Source organism: Danio rerio, chromosome 5 (genome assembly GCF_049306965.1).
Source record: "Danio rerio strain Tuebingen ecotype United States chromosome 5, GRCz12tu, whole genome shotgun sequence".
Lineage (NCBI taxonomy): Eukaryota > Metazoa > Chordata > Actinopteri > Cypriniformes > Danionidae > Danio > Danio rerio.
The window spans coordinates 26,404,489-26,430,730 of record NC_133180.1 but is presented as its reverse complement, the minus strand read 5'-3'; the positions used below and the strand labels follow the sequence as shown (position 1 = coordinate 26,430,730).

The window sequence follows — 26,242 nt, the reverse complement described above, 5'->3', positions numbered from 1 at the left end:
CCAGTCCACCCAGTTACCTTTACATGCACGCACACACGCAAACACACACGTAAACACATGACTGTAATGTTTTTTTTCTGCTTTTTCATGTTTTTTTATTTTTTATTTCTTTGTATGTGATCCCAATTTGTGTACTTTTTACAAATTCTAAAAAAAGAACACCCGAAAAAAAAAAGAAAATACTGTGAACATCCAGTGTAAAATTGTGTATATAATCAGGCAAATTATGTCTAAACAAATACTTCTGCGAGACAAAAAAAATTGAAACTTTTAAAAAAAAAAAAAAAAGCAATAACCTAAATAAAAATCTTAAAATTAACAGGTTTATGAAAAAACTAAGTTTGCCTGCAGCGTCTCGCTGTAACTACAATTTAAAATGAAATAGAACATCACATGTCAAACCCAGCAGCACTGTGACAAAATTAGAAAATAAGAGGCTATACATCAAAATTAAAGTGCTTAAAAGAATTAATGTTTTGAGACAGCTATAACTAAGCCATTCATTGGTTGATTCCACTGATGTGTAAACAATGAGGCTGTGTGTCACTATCAGACATTGCTGTCTTTCTTTAGAAATGAAGGAAAAACAGAGTCTCAATCAATTCTGTGAATTTGGGGTGAAACCGTTGGTTGATCCAAACAATGGTAGAATGAAACTTAGAAAGTAGTGACTCCTGATAAGTTTGGTGGCAGTAGAATTTCTATTTAAATACACCTATTTAGCAGGACCTCCTTTAACATTATCAGCAAGACTGTTTCCAACTGGTATTAGCATGTTTTCAAGTGGTCAGCTTAGAGGGATTAAAGTTTAAGTTAGACTGATGCACAATAGCTCAGTGAATTAGTGGTTCTGTCATTAGTACCTTGTTTTAAACAATTAATTGACAATATTACAATTTTCAATATCACTAATTCATATTACAGGACTTTTCCTTGTGTAAGAAATGGTCTTTGGTGGATTAAAGAAAATGGCACTCTATATCAGCAACGATCAAAATAAATTTAACTATTATTGCAAATATATGACCTGCTAAAAATTCCATGTTTCTCTGGAATTCATGAAATTCATAATTATGTGGTTGAGTGGAATGTAATTTTAGTTTTAGTCTTTAATTTAGATTTGCAAGAAACCTACAATACATTTATGAAATCTAAAAGGCATGTCAGCTTATCAAATACATTTATTCCTACCCTGCAGATTTGTCGAAGAAGTACTTCCTCTCCTGCTGTCGTTTCTCTAGGTCTGCAATAGACGTCACAGGGCCGTAGTCTTCTATCCCTTCGAAGCCATTGTTCTGCTTGTTGTAGATGTCTGAGGTGATCTGGAAGACTGTTTCATTGGGGTAGCAGAGGCCGAGAAGAGCCCAATCATCCCTACATGAGCAACACAGGCAAATAGCACATCAGGCTGTCTCTACCACATGAAAAATCGATGTTACTTCAATTATATATATATATAACACAAAATCTCATGGTAATTCTTAAAAAAAAAAAAGATTCTTTTTTCACTTACTGGTCAAAATTAATGAGTGACAGGACAGTTTCCCTAGGTGCAGGTCCATTCCAGTGCATGGTGTAGCTCTTGCCCATCATCAGCACAGGCTGGTACTGCTGAGATGGAGATGTCTTGGTTCTGATGCCTCTGAGAACCATTGGTTTATCAGGGTATTCGTCTCTACTGATGGACAGGCTCAGATTAGATGCGGCCTGAGTCTGTATGTACACCTACACAGAGCATAAACAAACACTGTGTTACGAAGACATTCAATATATAATGTACAATAATTTGGTGAAGATTCATATTTGAACAAATAACTTGACAAAATAAATTGTTCAAATTGCATTGAAAAACGTATCAGTTAATAATAGGAAATGTATTTTTGTAACAATATGCATATTAGAATGATTTCTGAAGGGTCATGTGACACTGAAGAATTACGTAATTATGAAGAAAAAAATTGTTTTGCCAATATTTCTTTAAATAAAATATATTAAAACAGTAAAGAGTAACTTATATTGTAAGAACTTTTATTATATTACTGTTTTTATGTTTTTCAAATCAATGCACTGGCATAAAACATGTCTTTCAATTGCATTTAAAAAACAATTAATTTCATAATAGATTAATTTAACCATTATGAGAATGAATAATTGACTAATCATCTGTTTTTCAAACAGTTAATTAGTACTTTGATACCTAAAATATCGAGTAGCATTTTTTAAAAAAATAATATGAATAACTTAATCTTTTGAAAAAATCTATTACAACTGTATAAAAATGATTAATAAAACCACTTTACAATTCAAATAAATGTATTTAGCACACAAAATGGGATGACAGAGATGTCTGACCCAGCACATAACAATATAGATAACTGCAAAAGGAGTATTTATTTTCTGTACCTGAGAGTATTTTCCACTGCAAACAACTCCATTCCACTGAGGCATGTCTACACACTGAGGGTGGCGGATCAGGAAGTTGTCAGCTCTTGCCACATACGTATCTGCATAACCACTGATAGATCCATCGAGATCATGAAAAATTGAATTTTTATCACCGTCCAGATCATTCTGCTCAAACCAATCGCCTGGTCGGCCAAAAAATGCTCTTAGAGTGACCTGGAGGATTAAAGGAAGATCATTGGTCATGGTTAATTTAAAGCTCCCGTGAAATGAAAATAAAGTTTTTCAGATGTTTGTATCAGTATTGTTAGTTTTTAGGATATCTATAAGCTAGTGTGCTCCAAAAACAATGACACAATTCGCATTTAGAAGATATAAATCTGATATAAACATGTAAGACTTGAAGTTCCGCCTAAATAGATCATTGTTTTTTATTTCACGTCACCTCATGCTTCAGTTTCTCATCAAATCATGACCAATCAAATTCTATCTAGCATCCGACATACCCCGCTCCCTTCAAGACGCTTCACATTTGATGCACTCGAGCTCAACCACTCTCACTGACAGAGCAGTGATTAAGCAAAACCCTATTGACCGTTTTTTAAAGGGGAGGGGCTACACTATGTCCCACCCACTCTTCATGTTTAGGTTGAGATTAAATCAAACATCAAATAAAACTGCACATTTCAAAGTACTTTACAAGACTTTCAAACAAAGAGACTCCAAAACCTTACAGAATAAATGAAATGATCCAGACAGACTCGGTGTGGTACAGTACATTCAGACACAACAAGTGAGGCAAAATGAGACCACATTCAAAGTCCTTTCCTAGGCTCTTTTTAACATATGCTAAATACCAGCTGCCAGAACTCCATTCCTCAGCAGCAGCAAAGCAGATGGTGACCAATCAGGACAGAACAACCAGATGTGCCCTCTCTCAATGAGAAACTAGCAGCAAGTACATGCATTATTAACACTTAGTGTAAGCTGAATAAGTGTCATTACAAACCAGACAAACTGGGACATCTTGGTCTCTAAACTAAAGGTCTCTATGACCTTAAGCTAATTAATTAAGTCCAGGTTGACCTACAGCCCCAGTGCCTTTAATTAGTATATCAAAGCTAACCTCCCCAAAAAATAAATAAGTAATAAAACTTAATATTAGGTGAAAATGTCATTAAACTGTTAGTGTTGGAGATGTTGGACACAGACATGCTGCAAACCATAGATTTAGCTCCTGCAAGCATTGCATCTTGATTGTTTTCATCATGTTTCTTACATTGTCATATCTGTATTAAATAGTAAATAATAGAAATAATCAACTAAAGTAATTGTGACAAAATGAGGGTTTTCAAAAAGAAACTTAAATAGCATCTAAATGAATGAGATGAATGAGTACTTTACAGTATATGGTCAAGCTGCCTACTGATAATTCTTGCATCTACAAACATTTGAATGCTATTAAACCATTTGTTTGCTTGTTATTTGTTCTCGTTTTAATATGACTTTTAACTTGTATTTAAAATGCTTTGTTGGTCTAGCAGCAAAAACAGAAAAAAATAACTAAAATCAAATGTACATGGTAGTTCTTGTGACACAATATTTTTGAAAATCAAATGATAGAATCTATTTTATAAATCGAATACAAAAATTACTTAATTTAAAATTAAACCAGTCAATTGTTATTTTTATAAGAGGAAAAAATAAAACTGAAAAGTAAAATGTACTCAAATACGATACACGTTCACACAAAAAATCAGTAACTATATACACTGTGTATATTCTGTGAGTAACTTATAAGTTATATAAGTAACTTAAGTGTTAGGTGGTTTAGCAATGTTAGGAACATTTGAACAGTTTCCAGGTCTAAATGTGTTTGTTCACTCACACTAGGATGGAAGGCGAGAGCAGAAAGGTTATTTCTGGGTGTCAGCTGCCAGATGTTTTTCAGACTGAATCCCACAGCCATAGTGAAGCGGTCTGCTGTGGGACTGAAGGCCCGAAACGTGCTGTCAAAGATCCTCACTGGACCATCATTTATCTGAAAACCTCGGATGGGAAACGTCCTGACAAGTATGGAAACAACACTTAGATTAAAGAATTTCCCTAAACACACCAATTTTCCCTCCATTTCTCCTGCCACATACTTGTTTCTAGGAAGAGTCCTCATCTTTCCGTCAACTCCACCAATACCCCAGTATTTGTTTTGACCTCCATTGGTGCCACGATTTCTGCTCTCACCAATGAACAGAGACTGGGAGACCTCCTGACTGGAGCCTTCATCTTTCGGGTAACTGCCATCACTGCAGGGAGGAGGATGAGGAGGGGGAAAACACTTTAGTTGTTTAATTAACTGTTGCCCTTAGGAGGTTGATGCAGAACACCAGCACAGACAAGCTCACAAACATACACATAGTTGCCAATCAGATTGTAACCATTTTAGCATAATAAAAATGTATTTCTTTAAATAAATCTGCCGGCAGCCAGAGGCACAGACTGTAAGAACATGCCTGTAAATGCACATCCACTTACATAAACACCATATGGCTGTCAAATTAACATGTCTAATTGCTATTGTTTAAAAATAAGATTCTAGTAATCAAAAGATAATGAAAGAATGGCAAAAAAATATTAAATAAAGAGATATTAAAAGTTTTATAATAGTATAATGTAAATCAAATATTTATAGCAATGAAATAATTTAATTAGTTCCAATGTACATTTTAAAATCAGAATTCTGTTACTATTGAAGCAATTTAAAACAGCACTGCTTTACTTTGTTTTTCATGAGGACTTATGAAGAATTATGGCTTGTAAAAAAAGAAATGACAAGGTACCTTGCGAATGACAGTCCAACACCATTGTCTGCAAATCTATCAGAAAACAACATTTAAGAGATTGAATTATTTAATGTACACACTGAAATTCTCAAAATGTTTTTGAGAAAAGACAGTTCGGCCAAAACTGAAAATTTGCTGTATATTCACCCTCAAACCTTCATAGATGTAGTTCAGTTTTTGACTTCAACACAACAGTTAATTAAGATTTTAGTTGAATATGTGGAGCTTATTCATACAAGACAGACACTATACAGGCAAAATAGAATTAATACTGTGGCTTCTGATGATACTCCTGAAGATGCTGATACTTATGAAGCCAGACAATTAGTCTTTGGACAAACTGAATATTAAATACAACATATTATTACCTTTAATCCTCATGTCCTAACAATGTTTGATGAATCAGGAAGCTTATGCTCAGGAACATTTGATGGATTAAAGGTAATAATGTTGTAAATAATATTCAGTTTCTTGCACAGGCTGTTTCAATAGACTTTAAGGTATAGTTAGGAGCCACAGGTATTGATTTTATTTTGCCTATATATTGCTTTTTGAACTCTCCAAATACCAATAGCCATTGACTTGCATTTGCATTTGACTTTTATGAATCACCTAGGACCTCAATTACAGCAAATTCTGTTGTATCGAAGAGAAAAAAAAGTCACCTAAATGTTAGATGGCCTAAAGCCTCCTTTCCTTTCCTTAAAGTAGTCCGGGAGTTCCAATCATCTCCCTATGCTGAAAATTCGGATCCAAATTGAGCTGCGGATCCATTAAAATATTTGAACTCCTGCAACTGGCCGGTGTGCGAGATGAGAAATAGTAGTTTTTTTGGTTATTTTTTTAATCACAACATATATATATAAACATTTCTATTCATAAATGTAAGTAATAAAGTAATAAAAATATACATTTTTAATGTTGTCTCCACATTCCCTCTAATATTTTTTAGTAATCTTTGAGTTTCTAGTAATCATCCATTCATTAAATCATGGTGAATGCACAGAAAATAAATGCTCTTGCTTTTGCACTCCTTTATTTTGAACACTGCGAGAACAGCTTCTCTCCCATGATGCACATCAGAAATGAAAATTCTATGCGACTGCCACAATGGGGTGTATTCTGACAGTAGTGTCCAAATGTTGTGTGCAGTGGAAAGGCGGCTTAAGGCTAAATTACATTTCTGCTCATTTTGAGTGAACTATAAACTAAGAAGTTTTGTCTCTCTCTTACCCTGAGTTTCGTATGATGATGTCACCTCCACGAATCCAGGCACCCAGATCATTATTTTTAAAGGAGATGAGAGTATCAATGATTGCAGCCACCCGTGGCCTGCTAGGATCAGAGCTCTCGTGAGGCCTGAACCTGAGAAAGTCAACAATTGAGAAATTCAATCTTTTAGAACCACATAAAAGTACTGTTTCCCTATGGAAAACAATTTAAGGTGCAAAAAAAATTTAAATTTTAGGGTGACCTTTAGACTGACGTTTTAAATATGATGCAGTAAATCTAAATAAAGGTAAACATTACATTTTATAAAGTACATAATAGTTAAGAGCTAATTAAATATTAAGATGCAATTAAAAACAGATTTTGTGCTCATCTCAAAAATTGCCAAAATTATAGATTGCTGTAATGATGTTTTTGGGAGTTATACACCCATATTTCATCCAAAGTACATACAGCATTGACGATCACAGAAAATATAGTTATTATTGTATACTGAAAAACAGGAAAAAATGTAAACCATATATTAATAGTGAAGGGAACAGAGTCTGAAGCTCTACCAGTTTCCCAAAATACCACAGAAACTCTCTGACATTCCAACCAGAATATATTGATATTGATCTCAACTTATTCCTTGGGTCATGCCAAGAACATTGACACCAAATATGCTCTTTTTGGCTAAACTGTGAGCCATATTGATTTTGTTCAGAAAATTATTTTGCAAACTCCTACTAAACCGTTTGCAAAAAATCTAAAAAAAACAACAACAAAAAAACAAATTTGAATTAGATCATTGTCAGACCATCATGACCAAGTGTTGTTAAATTTGTGTCAGTAGGCGAAATGGTTTTTGTTTACGACACCAACACATGTGCTCAGATGTGCTCATTCTGCCTCTGGACTGCTTTGCTCATTCTGGCTCTGAACTGCTTGGCCCCTTAATTGCTGCTTGTAGCTACAGTATATTTTTCTATTTTTCTTTATTTAACCAGGTAAAAAAAACTCTCTGAGGTCTGCAACACAGAGAAAATAATACAGAGCAATTCCAGGTTTATGGATGTAAATGGATGTTTATGGCATTTGTAGTAAAACTCAAAACATAAATTCACAGAGAAAGCTCCACTATGGATGAGACAGATGTAAAATTGACACTTGTGTGATTTTGGTCAATCAAATATAATACTTCAAAAACATTAATAGAGACACTTTTGTGTATTTTTAAGGCACTGTAAAATACTTGCTTACAAAAAAAAACCACAGAAACGGTTTCAATATTTTGGCGAAAACTTGATTTTTTTTATGGCAAGGTCGAAATTTGCATGCTCTATAATATAGTTTTTCAGCAATACAAAAATCAATAGTCTCTGGCAACAGAAAAACACTGACATTTTTCACTCACCTAGCACTGTTGTCCAGACAGAGATATTCACGTGGGTCTGCTGCAGTGGCATTGGTGCTCTTGACTTTTCTATCAATAAAGAGGCCAGCCTGGCGCAGGACAAGAGAAGCAATCACTCTTCATTTCCAAATAACATGTTCAATATCGGGTTGTACTCAAACACATTTTCAGTGAAAGTGAAGCCTGTAGTTTCCCTGCACCTGGAGGGTCTTGAAACTGAATACACAGTTGAAGCTTGCCAATATAAACAAGCAGATAACAGAGAACTATTGTATAGGGAAATGCATGTGGGAGCACACCATCACACTAAGACTCTGAACAGTGAAGCATTTGAGGGAAACAACGAAGATGCCTCGTGTATTTGCAATAAAAGCTTGAAACTGATTGCATAAGTCTTTCCTGGAGGCACAATTAATACAATCGTACAAATCCCAAATGATTTATGAAATGCAATGTTATGGGATAGAGCAAGGAAATGCTAACTTCACTACTGGGAGGTGGGTTTTAAATGTAGAAAATACACTCATCAGCTAGTTTATTAGGTACAACTTGCTAGTATCAGGAATGTTGTGGTCATAAATGGACAGCAGCAATACTCAGGGTGTAAAAACAATAGTCAGTTGGTATTAGAGGATCCAAAACCTGCCAAGAAAAACTCCCTTGTACTATTACACCATCAGACCTGCTGATGCAACCCATGCAAGATCAATGTTTTCATGTTGTTTACATCAAATTCTGACCCAACCATCTGAATGTCACAGCAACTCATTGGACAAGACAACCATTTTACCAGTTTTTTATTGTCCAGTTATGTTAGCCTATGCAAATAGTAGCCTCAGCTTGCTGTAGCCATCACTGATGTGATTTTTCTGCTTCTGTAGCTCATCTGCTTCAAGTGTTTTGCATTTATAGATGCTTTTCTTCAGACCTCAGTTGTAATGAGTGGTAATTTGAGCTGCTGTTTGTTTTTTTCTTTGGTTCCTTTCTTCGTACCGCTGACATAAATAAGATATTTTCATGTATTAACTGGATATTTTCAGATCAGAACATTCTCTGTAAACACCCTCAAGGCAATTGTATGTGGAATCCCAGTAGATCAGTAGTTCCTACAGTTCAAAACAACCATGTCACTTTCTTTTCCCTTTGTATGCTGTTGGATACATTTTTAAACACAGCTGATTGGCCATTGTGATTGTGTGCTCAACAGATAGGACTGAGTTTGGCTCTGAAGGTCATCGCTTCACTATTTTTCACCACAGCAGCCTGCAAAGATACACGCTTAAAACCTGCAACTATTAGATCAGTGTTTCTCAACCACGTTTTTGGAACACCATCAGCAATTCCGTGATTGCTGAATCCATTGCAAAATCAAGAAAAAAATCTGAATTTGTTTTGATTCTGCAAAATTCTTAATTTAAATTCAAAATAAATCACAAAAAAATTTTAAATAATCAAGATTAAGGCATCGCGTGGTGCGAATTGGAAGTTCAGACTTCAGACTGCAAAAGAAGGTTGGAGCAAATGGAGCAATGGAACAGACAGATGGACATTGGTACATGGATGACGGCCACTGGACATGACTAAATTCAAGGACATTATTTGTGCTTTACATGTATGGCTGATAATAGGATCTGTGTCAAATCGATAAATTATTTTGTTTAACTCTTTCCTGAGAGAAAACGCTTCCCTGCCACTGACGAGTTTTACAGCAATCCGTGTTTTTGGTGTATTACGGTAGGGGAAGCCCTAATGTATGTCCAATGTGTGACATGATGTCAGATGTTCCGGGGAGTGAAATCTGAGAGAAAGTAAGATCATGGATAAAAATAAGAGTTTTACAACTTCCTTTGGCTTAAACCCTACCGTTTTAGTTTTAGATCTTGTCTTGACAAGAGACCAAAATAAAGTAAAGACCAAAATCGCAAAACTGTTTGCAAATTTCTGGGAATTACCACCACAAATTCATCCATTATTAATCGCAAAAAACTAAACAAATAAAATTAAAATTACAAAAAAAAATTGTGAAAAACTACGGGGTCTGATCAATGAGCTGACATATAAGAGGTCTGCTTAAAGATCAGCTGATAGATGCAGATTTCTAATGCTCTATTGTACATTTATCTGTGCACACTGTTGAAGAGTAGTAAAGTTATTAAGAGCCAATCACAGTCCTTTATGAACACACTGGTCAATCAGTAGTTTTTAAGAATGTGCTCAACAGCGCTAGTGTGAATTTCGATTTATACCAATGTCGATATTATTAATAACCCATTAAAAAGATTTTAAAATGCTGCCATATGATCGGCTAATTAAATATATGCAATGATGAGCATTACAATAATTGTATTTTATAAAGTGGTGGTGAGTTCAGCATCATCACTGACTGTGTAATAACCCAAACTTACATACTAATACTAATCGAAGTATCCTAAAGTGTTTTCTTATTTTTATTTAAGTGTTGGTTTTGCCCAACAACCTGTGAACTTGACTTAAGATTCATAGATGAAGCTATTAATTACCTTAAAGTTGGAATGAACACGGTTGTTAAAGAAGGTGCCCAGAGGCGTGAGCTCAGCTTTCGTTTCTGAAATCATTCCGTGAGAGTCACCTGTAGACGAGTTGTGGAAAACATACCAAATCCCTGCATCCTGGGTGAAAGAAAATAAAATAAATAGAAAATGAATACTACATAATATTATGTACTTGTCATAAATATTACATAGCTCCTCAATATTTTCTGAAAGGTAAAAATCCCCATCCAATGATAATTATCTTAAAAACTAGGTATTTTGTTGTTGGTGCCAATAGCCTAGTGGTTAAATGCGTGCACATAGCACCATGGTGCTCACGGCGACCCGAGTTTGATTCCCAGCTCAAGGTTCTATGCCAATCCTTCCCCTCTCTCTGCTCCCAATGCTTTTTCTATCCGTCCTCCATTATCCCAATAAAAACTTTTTTTTTTGCCTTTTATCCCAAGAAAGGCAAAAAAAAAAAAAAAAAAAACGAAATAAAATTGTTATTCAAAACTAGGTATTTCATACAAGTGCAAAGTGCTGTAATAATATGTACTCAATGATATACATGACGGAAAGAGGATTGAGTCCTACTGTAAGTTATTTTTTAATAAAAAAGGGTGGAGGGTACGTCCTTTTATACACAAGAACTCAATCAAAGAAAACAAAGCAAAGCAATACCACCAGAATAAAGAGATTTATATTGGCAAACGCTTCTTTAATAAAAGATTGGAATGAGGAGATGCTATCTGTGATTGCATAACTGCCTTGATGTTCTCATCATCAGTATAAGAGCTGTGGGCAAAAATTCAATTCCAGACAGTCACAGAATCTTTCTACAGAAATATTGCAATCACACATTCACTCAGTGTTCATTAGAGATCCTAATGGAGATAATTAATTTGTTTATGTCAGAGATTGTGCATACCTGAGATCCAGCTGCTGAGTTACTGATCAAATGATTATTGGGGTGGGCGATCCAAAATGAAGACACTGCCCTAGAAAACGCACATAAGACAGAATCTTCCTTAAAATACACTGAAAGGATGAAGTACGTGCATCGTAAATATACAGATGAAGTCAGAATTATTAACCCCCCTTTGATTTTTTTTTCTTTTTTAAATGTTTCCTAAATGATGTTTAACAGAGCAAGGAAATTTTCACAGTATGTCTGATAATATTTTTTCTTCTTGAGAAAGTCTCATTTGTTTTATTTTGGCAAGAATAAAAGCAGTTTTTAATTTTTTTAAAAACATTAAAGGTCAGAACTATTAGCCCCTTTAAGCTACATTTTTTGATAGTCTACGGAACAAACCATTGTTATACAATAATTTGCCTAATTATCCTAACCTGCCTAGTTAACCTAATTAACCTAGTTAAGCCTTTAAATGTCACTTTAAGCTGTCTTAAAAATATCTAGTAAAATAGTATGTACTGTCATCATGGCAAAGATTTAAAAAAAATTAGTTATTACAGATGAGTTATTAAAACTATTATTACTATAACTATTATAGTATATAATAATAATTATACTAAATTATAATAATAATAATAACGATTACTAAATAGAAATTGGGGAAAAAATAAAAAAGGGGGCTAATAATTCTGATTTCAACTGCATATATTTCACTCCGTGTAGTGCAGGGGTGCCCAAACTAGGTTCCAGAGCGCTGCTGTCCTGCAGAGTTTAGCCCCAACTTGGAACAGGAAGTTTCAAGTATACCTAGAAAGAGCTTGATTGGCTGGTTTAGGTGTGTTTAAATGGAGTTGGAACTAAAATATGTTGGACACCGGCCTTCCTGAACTAAGTTTGGGTACCCATGATGTAGTGTATGAAAATAGTTTTATTGTATTATTGTTAAATAATAAAACATAATAATAATTATTAAACATAAATAAAATTAAAAATAATAAAACTAATGAAAGTGGGGATAAATGAAACAATTTTTGCAAACTACCATCAATTTTATTATTAAACTTGCATGCTTATAACTTAACTAAAATATAATAAGCCAAAATTATTTTTAGTTCAATATGAATCTTTACATTCATTATATTACTACATTATAGATGAAAATAGCAGACAGCAATAACACATTCTGTGCTGATAAATGTACAGTACCATTTCAAAACACCATTTTTTGAATTGTTCGTTTAAAAAAAAAAAAAAAACGTAAAGAAAGTAAAACATTTTGATCAGTAGTTTTTTTTAAGTTAACATTTTCAAAATAGTACCAAATTAATATATTGTTTGTTCCCATAAAATACTAAATATATTAAAAAAGAAACCTGTGGAAGTAAAATAATTAAATAAACTGAAACCTAAAAAGTGAAATAAAAATTAACTTAATTAAAAAAAGCACAACTTGAATCCCTTTAAGTCACAAACACGCAACTGTTAACTAAAGTGACCCCACCATTAGCTCACTTTTTGATCTTCAGCTCTGAAACTCATTCCAGCATCTGTCTTCACCCTGAACATCTACAGCTCAATACACAATCCCACACACGCTCCCAAAACATTTGTTATCCTTTTGAAAACAGCAGCTCCTCAGCTGTCCTCCGCCTTGGACATCGGGTGTTTTATTGCCCGGATAAGAGAAAAAATCCTATCGCTGAGTCTCAGGAAATGAGAGCTCTGTACTTTCTCTTGTTATTTAAACCAAACAATACAGCAGGTCACACTGTCAAGGTCAGACACCGAGAGCAGAACAGGAGACATTTTAGATAAAAGAAAAAAAAAACTCTAGCAGGCACAGTTTCAAGCAGAGAGGCCGTAACATTAGAACAACCACAGAGTCACAAAAACCCATAACACCTTAAATTATGTATATAACAGTATTTTAATAAAATATCCAATTGTTAAAAGTGATTTAGATAAATTATTTAAATAAAAATGGGGACATTTATTTCTATTGATCTTTTTGGCTTGAGACTTATGGTCTCATTTACTTTCATTGGTTTTGAGAGGTTTAAACAGCTTTTTATGCTGCTTTATGTTGAAAACTGATATTTTCTTATTATATTATTGTACTTTTTATGTATAGTCATGTACACACTTGTATGTAGATCTAGTAGTTTCCGTTTTCTGCTGTTTATTATTCCTGGTCATAACTCGGGTGACTGAATCGAAAGCTCTAAGACAATAGCAAAAATAAGCACACTTCCACATTGCAGAATAAGGTCAATAAGCAGCAGCAGGTCAGATTTACCCATATAATACCTTGTTTTTTAAACCTGCCTTTTTTATTGCTAGGTTTCTTTTATTACTTTTTTATTTGCATTTTGAAAAGGTGAAACATCTTTCACCTACTAAGATAGCAAATATCAGCACTGCAACAAAAAAGTAACAATTATGGTAAACTGTATACGTTTACATGTAAATTTACAGTAAGCTACTGTATTTCATTAATTACAATTCAATACAATACAATTTGAAGTATTTATATCTACATTGAACCCTCTTCACAAGCAGAAAGTCATGCTAATATGTTGAAGGTGCTCATTGAAACCACTAAATACCATCACAATAACATGCACCACACTAAAATATTGTGATAAACATTATTTAAAATTAGATTTAACATTAAACTTCAGTATACATAAATGATAGCTAACCATGAGAAAGAATCATAGTACTGTCAACAAAAAGAACATACTATTTTTTGGAGCGTATGGTAATGGAAAATAATCAATCTGATATCAGACAGGTCTGCCATGGTGTCCCTCAGGGGTCAATCTTAGGTCCCATACTTTTTAGCATTTATATGCTTCCACTGGGACATATCATCAGCAAATATGGGCAGGGATAACACTTTTATGCTGATGATACCCACAGTTATATCAGCTCAAAATCCAATTTGTCTGTTACTGCCTCAATCCTCTCAGAGTGTGTGCAGGAATTTTAATTGTGGATGCATCAAAATGTTCTAAAATTGAATTATTCTAAAACAGAGGTACTCCTTATTGGCACACCAGCAGCCTCTCTCAAAGATAGCGAGTTTAAGTTGAATCTGGATAATGCTGTCGTCTGTCTACCAAAGCATGCAAGCACATTCTCTGTTGCTGCACCTAGGTTATGGAATGCTCTCCCTTATTCTGTAAGAAATGCTTTCACACTAGCTAGTTTTAAGAAGATGCTAAAACTCATCTTTTTAAGACTATATTTTTTGATCTTGATTGTTCTGTGTTTATATTTTAGAATTTTATGTATTGTATTTTATTGCATGTTTGATTTATCTGTTGTTGTTGTAGCACTTTGGGTCTTAGAAAAGTGCATTATAAATAAAAAAAAAAAATGTACTATAACATAGTGGCATGCAGTGGAATTCTGGGAAAGCAAATATACACTTATGCACTGCATTCATATTTATAGTAAAAACCAGGCAACATATTTTACTTTAGTATATTTAGAGTTAAAATTACAAAATTTTTTTCGTCACAATGGATAAAAGAAGGTGATTTTTGGAGGAAAAGTATGTTTTAGAGACACAATGTCATGGGTAATGGTGAGTCTGAGGGTGCACTCACACTAGGCTATCCGAACTGTGCCCAGGCACGTTTGACAAGTGTGAGTGCTCCAAATTGGGCCCAGGCACAGTTCAGTTGGCCGGCCCTGGCCTGGTTTGAAGAGGTGTGCCAGAGCGTTGTTCAGTTGGGCTTTGGCGCAATATGCTTGTAGTGTGAGTGGAAAGCGCGCCTGAGCCCGAAACCGAAGATGCAACATGACTTTGATAAGGATTTATTAATCATTCTTACTGTTCAATGAACGCGGACTGTCATAGTTTATGTAAGACGCAAACACCTAACTACACATCAGCTGCACCTTCAGCAAATATCCTAATACGTGCAGCACAAAGACTTTTTTGATAATTTTTGAGTGTCAAAATTTGTGGATCTGTTTAGCAATATATTGTTCTGCGTGTCATTGCATCTCAAATGACTAAAAATAATGCAAAACGATATAACTAAAGCAATGTCCACCATGCTGAGCGAGAGCGCTTCTCTACTGTTAAACTGAACAGTCGCATCATTGATGATGTAAGCATGCTCAGGCGCAGGCCGTCGGGGGAGAGGGGAAGGGTGATAAGCGCGCTTAAGCACTTTTCAAGGCAACTGTACCCAGTGCGAGTACGCCATGAACGTTTGATATCATGGGTGAATGTTGTGTCTTGTGTTGACTTGATGAGAATAAATAATAATTTTATGAATCTAGATAGACATTACTTTGCAAAGGCAGGAACATGATACAGTGAAATAAGTCTTTTTTTCTGCCATATCAAAACAGTTGTCATGTGCATCTGCTTTTAAGTATACAACAACCCCTGGCAATTCTGATGTTAAGAAATGTTGCACAGGCAAATGAAAAGTTGCACAGGCCTATCCAGCAGTATTAAATATATATATATTTGTTATAATATCTTACTTGCACTCATTCGCAGGAATTGGTATGTATCCTTTGTATACCCTATCTGTGATTTCAGTGCACATGCTGTCGTTGCGGTCAGTAGGTAGAATGGTTCCTGGTCTGGTCAACAAGCCTAGGTTATGGAAAAATATGTTCCTTTGTTCAATTCCATCCTTCAGGAAAAAACAGTGTCCCAGTGTATCATAGCCAACAGTGTCCTTAACCTGTGACAAAAAAAAGATACCATGGTGTGATAAAATGAGAAAAATACTGTTGTAATAATTTAAACAATAGCATATTTTTTATGTATTTAAATCAAGTGATAAAATAAATGTACTATACATTTCATATCAGGATTTTTCATAATATTGTTATAATTTCTGCAAAATCCTAAAACAATCCTTTTATATAAAGAAGAGTTGCATGACCCTGGATAAACGTAGAATCAGATTTTTTTTTTGCAATAGAGATCTCAATTGTCCTTAAATTCTTAAGTGACAACTAAACAAAATGGTGTCATTTTCTGGAGGTTCTATAAAATTACTAGCTTAAATCCAAATACAAATATGCAATTACCCTGAATTCATTTTTAAAAAAATAAGTTTAAAAAATGATTCAATAACTTACTCATAATGACTTCACATGATCCATTCATGAATGAATCAGCACTTTGAATGAATCACATGAATGAATTATTCAATGAAGATATGCTCACTTGATAGAATGTTTAAGGCACAAGTGACTTTAAAAATTTCAATCCATCTTTTCTATTTTTATTTAAATAAGACCACAGATGTGAGTGTTTATACCCAGACTAGAGAAAGTCTCAGTAAAAGGTTAAGCAATTAAACTAATTATAAATTAATTATAGTTTTATTTAAATCCAATAATAGAATAAATAATAATATGAAAAGACTGAAGTTTTTTCCTTACAATATTTGTCAAATATTTAACAGACAGTCAAATTGTCATTTAGAATCATGCGGATATATGAATCATGATCACAATCTTTAATTGTGAGATTTAATTTTCTGGTTTAAAATTGATTGTGATTGAGGTTTTTGATTTTTGTTTTCAGATTTTTCAATCTTTGATTATGAGTCTTTATGTGCGCATACAGGTGTGTTGTTTATTGTTCTGCATTTTTGTGGCTCACCAGCAGGCCATTTGTGGCGTGTACAGTAACGCATCTAGAGAAGGAGTGATGGATGGAGAGCGAGTCCACATATGCAGGGTTACTGTATCCTCCACTCTGGTCCACATCTCCACATCTATGAAAGTTTAAAGGGTATCTGCCCTTCTCACGCTGCTGACCCATGTGTTTCAGCTCTACGTGAGACAGATGTACTGACGTGAAGTTCCCCAAAATCTGAACACAAAAAGAAGATTAAAAACAGTTCAATTTTTCACAATATTTCCCATTATATATTTTTAATACTTATTTATTTGTTTGGTTGAAAAAAATATACATATTTATATTTTTGGGCATGAATAATTTCAGGCTTGACTTAATAAAAAAAAATAAAAAAACGTAAAAACTGCAAAGGTCAATATTATTAGTCCCCTTAAGATTTTTTTTTAATTTAGTATGCAGGCTTCCTTATAGTGGTATGCCGAGAATTATTGAATAATGACAGAAAAAATAGAGCACTTTTAACCCTTTAACGTGAACGATTACACTGATGTGATCAGCACAGGCTGTTCCCTGAAGCATAAGATCACATCGATGTGCGTAGAGCATTTACTTTAGTTAATCGCGTCATCAGATGCTAAAAATCAACCCGCTTTGGTGCAGAGCCAGAGAAAGAGCCGTGCTGCGCTTGCGGAGCAGATAGACGTTAGAGAAGTGCTTTAGCAGACCAGTGCTGTTGTGTTGGCATTTCAGTTACTGGACACTCAGGAATCTCCCCATGTTGCATCATTGGTAAAATAGTTATCACAAATTTGTTAAATGTGTGTTTGTAGTTGTTTAAAAACAATGCATGTTTTCGATATATAAAGTTTTTAAAGCAGCGTGGCTTTAATTAATTTGTTACCCAAGATTTAGGCTAATTTATTCAATTATTCATTCATTCATTTTCTTGTTGGCTTAGTCCCTTTATTAATTCAGGGTCGCCACAGCGGAATGAACCGCCAACTTATCCAGCAAGTTTTTATGCAGCGGATGCCCTTCCAGCCACAACCCATCCCTGGGAAACATACACACACACATTCACACACACACACACACTCATACACTACGGACAATTTAGCCTACCCAATTCACCTGTACCGCATGTCTTTGGACTGTGGGGGAAACAGGAGCACCCAGAAGAAACCCACGCGAAGGCAGGGAGAACATGCAAACTCCACACAGAAACGCCAACTGAACCAAGGTTCGAACCAGCAACCTTCTTGCTGTGAGGCGACAGCACTACCTACTGCACCACTGCCTCACCAGGCTAATTTATCTGGATGTGATTCAGTCACAAAACACAGAACATAGACTCAAGCAACTTTGCTTTGCTCGAAGCTTGGAGCTAGAATATAACTTAATTAAAGTTAGCCTCTGAGTGCGGTTAACCCAAACTCCACGGTCACCTTAAGATGAGATCTTAAATAAGGTAAATTCTGCACGTATGAATGAATAAATCATGTAATGACATATAGCCTATATTTATGAGGTCCAAGCAACATTTCCAAGTTTTGACGAATAGGTTAATATTGGTTAATACTTTATATTTAGGTACAGCAGTTTTCTTTTTACTTTAAGAGCAGTAGCCTACCATTTTTAGCTAACTTTCAAAAAGCACATTTTAAACGGTTTTATTTATTTATTTATTTTACCTATAAGCACAGTACAGTGTTAATGTTTAAACTATTCATAATAATAAAAGTGGCTGACAATAATAAATTTGCTTAATAATAGGAATTAAACTGCCCCGTCATTATGGTGGTACTTGGAGAGACAATTTTTTTCTAAGGTGGTACTTGATGAAAAAAGTTCATCAAAAGTTCATGAGAACGACTGGTATAGAACAAACCACTGTTATCCAATAACCTGCCTAATAAACCTAACTTGACTACTTAACCTAATTAAACGTCAAGCTGAATACTAGTATCTTGCAAAATAACTAGTAAAATATTATGTACTGTCATTACTGCAAAGTAAAAAGAAATAGTTATTAGAAATTAGTTAGACTAAAACTATTATCTTTAAAAATCTTCTCAGTTAAACAACACTTGGAAAATCAAATAAAATTTGACAATCTAATAATGTTGTCTTCAATTGTATATCACACACAATCTATATTAAAAATATTGTAAAATATTTGATTTATAGATCAAAATATAATAAAATTAATAGTTTAATTTTACAAATAATTTTATCCACGGGCACATTAAATGCGTCTCTACATTAAAACTGTGACTGAGGGTGCCAGAATAAGCAAAGCCTGATATATAGCGAGTCATTTACATAAGGTAAACACTGACCTGTCAACTAGTCGGCTAGTAAAATATAAAAAAGAGCAGTCATACAAACATTACTGTGTGTTGTGGTTTATCCTTATTCTGTCGCCAAACAAAACACACAGATTTAAGATTATGCTTCCTGGTCCTTACATTCAAAAAGAGCTACACTCAATTATGCGTCTGTGATTTCTCCACATGACAGCAGCAGACAGCTTAGTGTTAAACAAACACAAACACACAGACCTTGATGTGTCCCCCGAAGGTGTCGTAGCTGAAGTACTGGCACCAGTTTCCTCCATAGCAGGAATTTTCCATCTCTCCATGAATGAGGATATTCCTTGAGAGGAGAGCGACCTCCGCACGCATGTCTACGCCGTCCAGGATCTCGCCAACATGGCTGAACTGAGGTTTTCCTGACAAATCCCAACACACAAGTACAGTCCATAAAAATCACATTGACTCACTCTGAGCCCGAGATCAATTATAAACATACAATTTTAAACATAAAAAATAAAAGACAATTTGGTAACACTTTATTTTAGTCCCCTTGTTCAATGTTCTAACTATTATTGTTTTGTTATTACTAAAACCAATAAGATATGCATATTCACATACAACTTGCGACAAACCTAACCCTCACCCTAACCATATGAAAAAGAAAATGTAGCTAATTCATAGGTAATGCTTTACAATAAGGTTGTATTAGAGTCAACTTAATGGTAAAAGGCAAGTATTTATTAAAAACTCTTCTAGCAACTAGCAAAAAAACTGTAAAGGCTGATTTATACTTCTGCGTGAAGCGCGTGCATATGCTCTGGTGCAGCCTTTGTGCAGTTGCATAGCCCTCTGACCTCTCAAAATATATAACTACACATCGCAATGACTTGTTTTGCAAGTTGTGTAATTGCTCGGCTTGGTATCTGTGACCAATGTGGGTGGGGCCGAGAGCTGCGTGAACCTGATGGAGTGAGTGTTTACAAGTGTGGAGTCCAGTGAAGTAGCTATACATGAAAACTGTTGTTTGGTGTTTACCTTATGATTAATGTTGTTGCCCGTCCGCCGCCTCCTTTCTCTGAATGAGTGTGTTTTAGCTAGTTATACACTAAGGTAGCGTTTAGAAAAAACAAAACACCCGCAAAGAAACACGAAACAGAGGAACATAAAAACCTATTGCCACCTAACGTTTCGGAAGTGTTATTGCAGAGCAACACAAACAGCGTGCAGAAATATAAATGCATGACTACGCGCAAAGCAGGCGTTGTGGGTCATGCCGATCACTCGATGCAGAAGTATAAGTATCAGCCTTAACTCATAAATGGCTACAACTCAAACCCCCTACCATATGTTCAAAATATGGAGAGGATGACTTTTCGGTATATTGGGAGAAATGGATTGTGCTTATGCCTCTACATTGTGTAAATTGATCTTTATATGTTTTTGTTATGTGACTGGTGACCAGTCAACGGTTTATTTAAGTTCTGATGTTCTTGTATTTTGATTCTTTTTTAAAAAAGAAATTTAAAAAGGTATTTAAAAAAGATTGTATTAGTGGTAACAGTTTAGTTTAAGTCACAATTCGCAATAATAAATAATTAACTAACACTACTAGCTTAAAGGTGCTGCATGTGAGTTTTTGACTCTTCTAAAGCATAAAAATACCAAAATATGTTTGCAGATATTTAAGAAACATGCCAAGTGAACATTCTTGTTTATCTGAAAAACAATGCTAAAGTCTGATACTCTGCTTTGAAAGTGAGTGTTATTTGACAGAATGTCTGTCTTTGTTTTGGTCATTTAACTTGCCCAATGCCAGTTTAGCCAATTATATTTCAGCACTCCAGGTTGTCTTGGTGGAAAACAGCATATTTGATTCATTCAGTCAAAATGTGCGACCGAAATGTGACCTCTGGGGCACAGTAGCACTGAAATGAGACGCAGATTCAGAGTTACACATGAGGTGGTTATTAGCAAATAATATAAATATTACGAATGTAAACATTAGGTGAGCAGGTTACATTGTAACCCTGTGTTCTAACAACATGCTACGTGAAGAGATTTGCAGTGATAAGCAATTTGGTTGTTTGCACCAGACGAAACACAACAGAAATTTAAATACAGCCATACAGAAACACAGAATAGTGCACTAACTGCACTCCAACAAAACAATAAGGTGTATAATCTAACTAATACAAATTAAACCTCTTTAACATTACTAAATGAACATGCTGAATCACTGATATATGTTGGCTTGCACAGTTCAATTTCAAATGGTTTATTTTATTTTTAAGATCTGGGGTGAACTTTCTGCTGCTGCTTTCAGTAGTATGGCAATAAATGCCATGTGAAATGGCATTCAAACTCATATTATTAGCATTTAACACTGAATAAAGCACATGAGATGTAGCTGTGGTGATCATTGTCATAATTGTTTCTTGTTGAAGAAATAGAAACCGTTTCTAAAATATAAATTTCAGGTGGTGGTTAAAAAACACTCCTTTAAATTTAGAAAATATTCCTTTAATAACTTTTATTTACACCATAAAATAAAGTGTAACTTCAGATTTCTCAATAAAATATAAAAACATAGTTATTTCTTATCATTAAATGTGATTACTTATATGGATGAACTTTTTTTAAATAAATACAAAGCAGATCCAGGAAGGAAAGCCACCCATCCACACATTCAGAATGCCCTTTACGCACACAGTATCCGCCCGGAAGGATAAAGGCTGGTTTGCCAACCAGGACACAATGCACTAGGTGACATTTAAACTACATCCTTTCAATAAAGGCCACACTTTGAAAGCATTTCCAATTCTTCAATGCCTTCATATATATGTGCTGGGAATAATGGCCATATTGTAGGTGCACAATACACCCCACAAAATTATCTAAATGCAAACTAAGTTTTTTTTCTAAACTTTTATTCTAAATATGGATTAGGTCTGGGAATAATAGGATAGCGAGGAAATGCATCATATAATTCTAAAATATGGAAAGACTGACATTTAGATGAAGACTGCAAGAAGAAACTTTTATAGTAAATTTATATATCATAACAGAAAAAAGTAAGATAAATGTGAAAGATATATGTAAATAGGATAAAGGTAATTTAAAATAATGTATGACCACATATTTTTACATATATTCAGCTGAAGTGAAATTTTTGATTTAAATTTGATTTTTTTTAACACATTATTTTACACAAGGAATTTTTCACAGTATTTCCTATAATATCTTTTCTTCTGGAGAACGTCTTATTTGTTTAATTTCAGGTGGAATAAAAGCAGTTTTTAATTAAAAAAAACATTTTATGGTCAATAATATTAGATCCTTATATATTTTTTCGACTATCTACAGAAAAAACTATAGCTATACAATCACTTGCCTATATACTCTAACTTGCCTAATTAGTTAAGCCTTTAAATTGTGATTTAAGCTGAATACTATTATCTTGCAAAATATCTATTAAACTATTAAGTACTGTCATCATGGAAAAATAAAAGTTATTAAAATTAGTTATTTAAGCTATTATGTTTAAAAATGTGTTTTTAAAAAATCATTTACGTTAGACAGAAATTGGGGAAAATATACAGGGGAGGGGTTGATAATCCAGGAGGGCTAATAAGTCTGACTTCAACTGCACAGTTACAAATGTTTGCTTGTATTGTAAGGTGTTGACCACTATTTATTTATATACTTGCTACTTTTTGTGTTGTACTATGAACAATTATTAAGTAAGTACCCATGACAAATGTTGTTTGTTTATTTTCATTATTATTGTGTTGATAGTGGGGCGAAGCAGTGGCACAGTAGGTAGTGCTGTCGCCTCACAGCAAAAAGGTCGCTGGTTCGAACCTCGGCTCAGTTGGCGTTTCTGTGTGGAGTTTGCATGTTCTCCCTGCTATCGTGTGGGTTTCCTCCGGGTGTTCAGGTTTCTCCCACAGTCCAAAGACATGCAATACAGGTGAATTGTGTAGGCTAAATTGTTCGTACTGTATGTGTGTGTGTATGTTTCGCAGAGATGGGTTGCAGCTGGAAGGGCATCCGCTGCGTAAAAACATGCTGGATAAGTTGGCGGTTTATTCCGCTGTGGCGACCCCGGATTAATAAAGAGACTAAGCCGACAAGAAAATGAATGAATGAATTGTGTTGATAGTTACAAAATATAGTATAAAAAAAGAAATAAATGTATCATTTTATTCAGCCAAGATGTAATAAACTAATCAAAAGGGGCTGTAATAAAGCTTTGATCAGCATTAGAGACATATACAATACATCAGTTTCCACAAACATATAAAGCACTTCAACTGTTAGTAACACTGACAAAAATAAGAAGCATTTCTGAAGGATCATGTGACATTAATGATGGTGAAAACTAAGCTTTGCCATTTCAAAATATGTTGAAATGGAAAACAGTAGTTACTAGTGATACTACATCAGTGTTTCTCAACCATGTTCCTGGAGGACCACTAACACTACATGTTTTTGATGTCTCCCTTATCCGTCACACCCGCTACAGGAAATTCAGTCTCTGCTAATGAGCTGATGATCTGAATTATGTGTGTTTGGTTAAGGAGACATGAAAAATATGCAGAGCTGGTGATCCACCAGGAACGTGGTTGAGAAACACTGTAGTAGTTAATATACATTTTTTAAAAGATTTATTTTTGCCATATTTGCCTTTATTGCGATAGGACAGTGGCTAGCCAGAAAGCAAAGTTGAAAAGAGAGCACTGCCCACTAGACTATCAACACCAACACAATTACTTTTATTAGTTACTTTTATTATTGTAACTTTAATTAATTATATGCTGCCTTGATCAGCATAAGAGATTTCTTTCTATCTAACGAAAACACATACACAAACATGTATGTGTACAAATTCCAGTACACCCTAAAGAGCAGTTGGGACGTTATCACTGTAAAGCAATTAGTGACAAAAAATCTGAATTTTGAACAGGGTGGAGAACATGATGGAAGAATTATCTATACAGCCACTGCTGGCCTATGGTCAAAAATGACAAGTTTGTTTATGGGACTCTGGTAAACAGTCCTCACCCTTTTCCTGTTGCAAACTCATAGACACTGTCAACTTGGCTTCATGAAAACTGACAGCAAGATTGAGAGCAGAGATGCTGTAAATTATTAACACAACAAACCAAAGCCATCTCACCTTGAATTTGAACTTGCTTTCTGTTACAGTTTGGACAGGGGAGCAGGGTGAACTCTTCTGCCTGGTACATGGAGTAATCTGTGCTAGCCACCACAATCCGATCACCCGGATTCCAGCTGCTCACGTCATCTTGCAGGTTCAGAACTACTTTATCCACTGCATCCACTTGGAAGCCTGTAGTAGGGTAACCTTATGGCAAAAAAACAGTGAAGGTTTAAAAAGGGTTTTCTTTTTTGTCTTTTTCATCTCATGTACTCACAGATCCTTACGCCACACTGTAAACACAACATTTTAGGTGAGAAGAAAAAAAAACTTTTTTGTTTATTTTTGTTTTTGTTTATTTAAATGCAAATTAGCCCAAGTTTTACCTCAAACACAAAAAATACACAAACTCAAAAAATGACATTTGCTGTTTGTTATTGTCACAATCACCAGTGACCTAGTCCATACAAATCGCTGGAGAACTGCAAATCTGCCACCAAAAGAATTATAAATCCTGTGATGCACTAAACCCACACACCGGTTCCTGTTTCACACACAGCTGGAGGATCATTATGAACTGATTACATAGACTTTATAAGCAGCACAGACACACACACCAGTTGCTGAGTCTGGTTATACTGCTAGTGAACATTACGACACGTTTCCTTTGTCTAGCCTAGCCATGTTTGACCTTTTGCCTTGTTTTACTGTCTCCGTTGTTTTCGCCGCCTGTCCTGACCATTCTTTGAATTCTCCGTATGCACTTGTTTGCTCCTGTGATCAACCTTTGCCTGCCTGACTATTCTTGTTAATAAGTACTGCACGTGGATCCTCTACTCCGTTGTCCAGTGATGATAAGCTGAAACAATACAATCGGGGGGTGGGGGGGACTTAATTGTTTTATGTTCAAGTCACTTAAATTTGTTAAAACCAATAAGTTAACTTATTTCCTTTATCTTGTCCCAACACAAATCAATAGTTTGGAACTCAGGATTTTTACAGTGTACTAATGCAACTCAAGCATGCCTCGTCCTCTTGGGCAGAAATTATTAATATTTGAGATATTGCGACATTTGTGCTTTGTAACATAGTAGATCCTTTGTTATTTTTAAACAGCAACATTATAGTGAGTATTGTTTTGCTCATTACCCACTAAATAAGCTGATAGACTAAAAATATAAAGGAGTGCTTGTAATATATTCTTGTTCAATAATGTGGATTTTATTGGAAGCAGTCCAAGCATACCATTACTCCATTCACTGTAAGCAGTAACAGTGAAACCGACACCATCCACAGTAAAGAAGTCTCGGCGAGCCAGCGCCTTGCCACCTGTGTCATGGTTCTCATGCTCTCGAACGTCTTCTGTGCATGAACCATTTCCTCCCCCAATCACAGAGACCAAGGCCCAGGCATCCCTAAAAGAGAGATTGACAGAGAGAGCAATTTAAATGCCAGTAAAGCACAAAAAACATGCAATGTGAGATGTGTGATGCATTTGTAGAATCTAAACTAGCTAAAGCCAATTAGTTATTTAACAACAATAAAACAAATGTTTGGGGTGTTTCCCAGAACTGGGCTACAGCTCAAAGGGCATCTACTGTGTAAAAGAAAAGAGACTCTGTAAAAAAAAATACTTTCTCAATTTCTCAATTTTAATCGATTCCCATTCCCATTAATATTTTCCTCAATATTTTTAATGCATGTTTGATACATTTTGTCATGTTTAAACATTTTTTCATTTAAAAAAAAAAATGCTGGCACATACCCAATGAACTGACTCCCAATAGCTCTAATATAATTTATTTATTTTAGTTTTTTGACAGGAAGTGAAGCTGAAAGTGC

General features: G+C 34.8%; 1 protein-coding gene across 4 annotated transcripts in view; it reads right to left on the bottom strand.

The window, feature by feature from the left end:
• cemip2 (cell migration inducing hyaluronidase 2) overlaps positions 1–26,242 on the bottom strand; it is a 54,132-nt gene that overhangs the window by 7,157 nt on the left and 20,733 nt on the right. For 2 of the 4 annotated variants that reach the window (XR_012406033.1, XM_005171900.6), the window contains exons 5-19: positions 25,646–25,815; positions 24,419–24,607; positions 19,486–19,655; positions 16,946–17,158; positions 15,808–16,013; positions 11,311–11,380; positions 10,389–10,517; positions 7,870–7,958; positions 6,477–6,608; positions 5,241–5,276; positions 4,551–4,706; positions 4,292–4,469; positions 2,404–2,619; positions 1,514–1,725; positions 1,192–1,374 (exon numbers count right to left, since the gene is read on the bottom strand). Coding sequence is in view for 2 of the 4 variants with exons in the window: in XM_005171900.6 (XP_005171957.2) it covers positions 1,192–1,374; positions 1,514–1,725; positions 2,404–2,619; positions 4,292–4,469; positions 4,551–4,706; positions 5,241–5,276; positions 6,477–6,608; positions 7,870–7,958; positions 10,389–10,517; positions 11,311–11,380; positions 15,808–16,013; positions 16,946–17,158; positions 19,486–19,655; positions 24,419–24,607; positions 25,646–25,815 (2,349 nt within the window). In the remaining 2 variants the exon portion in view is untranslated. 4 annotated transcript variants of the gene reach the window in all.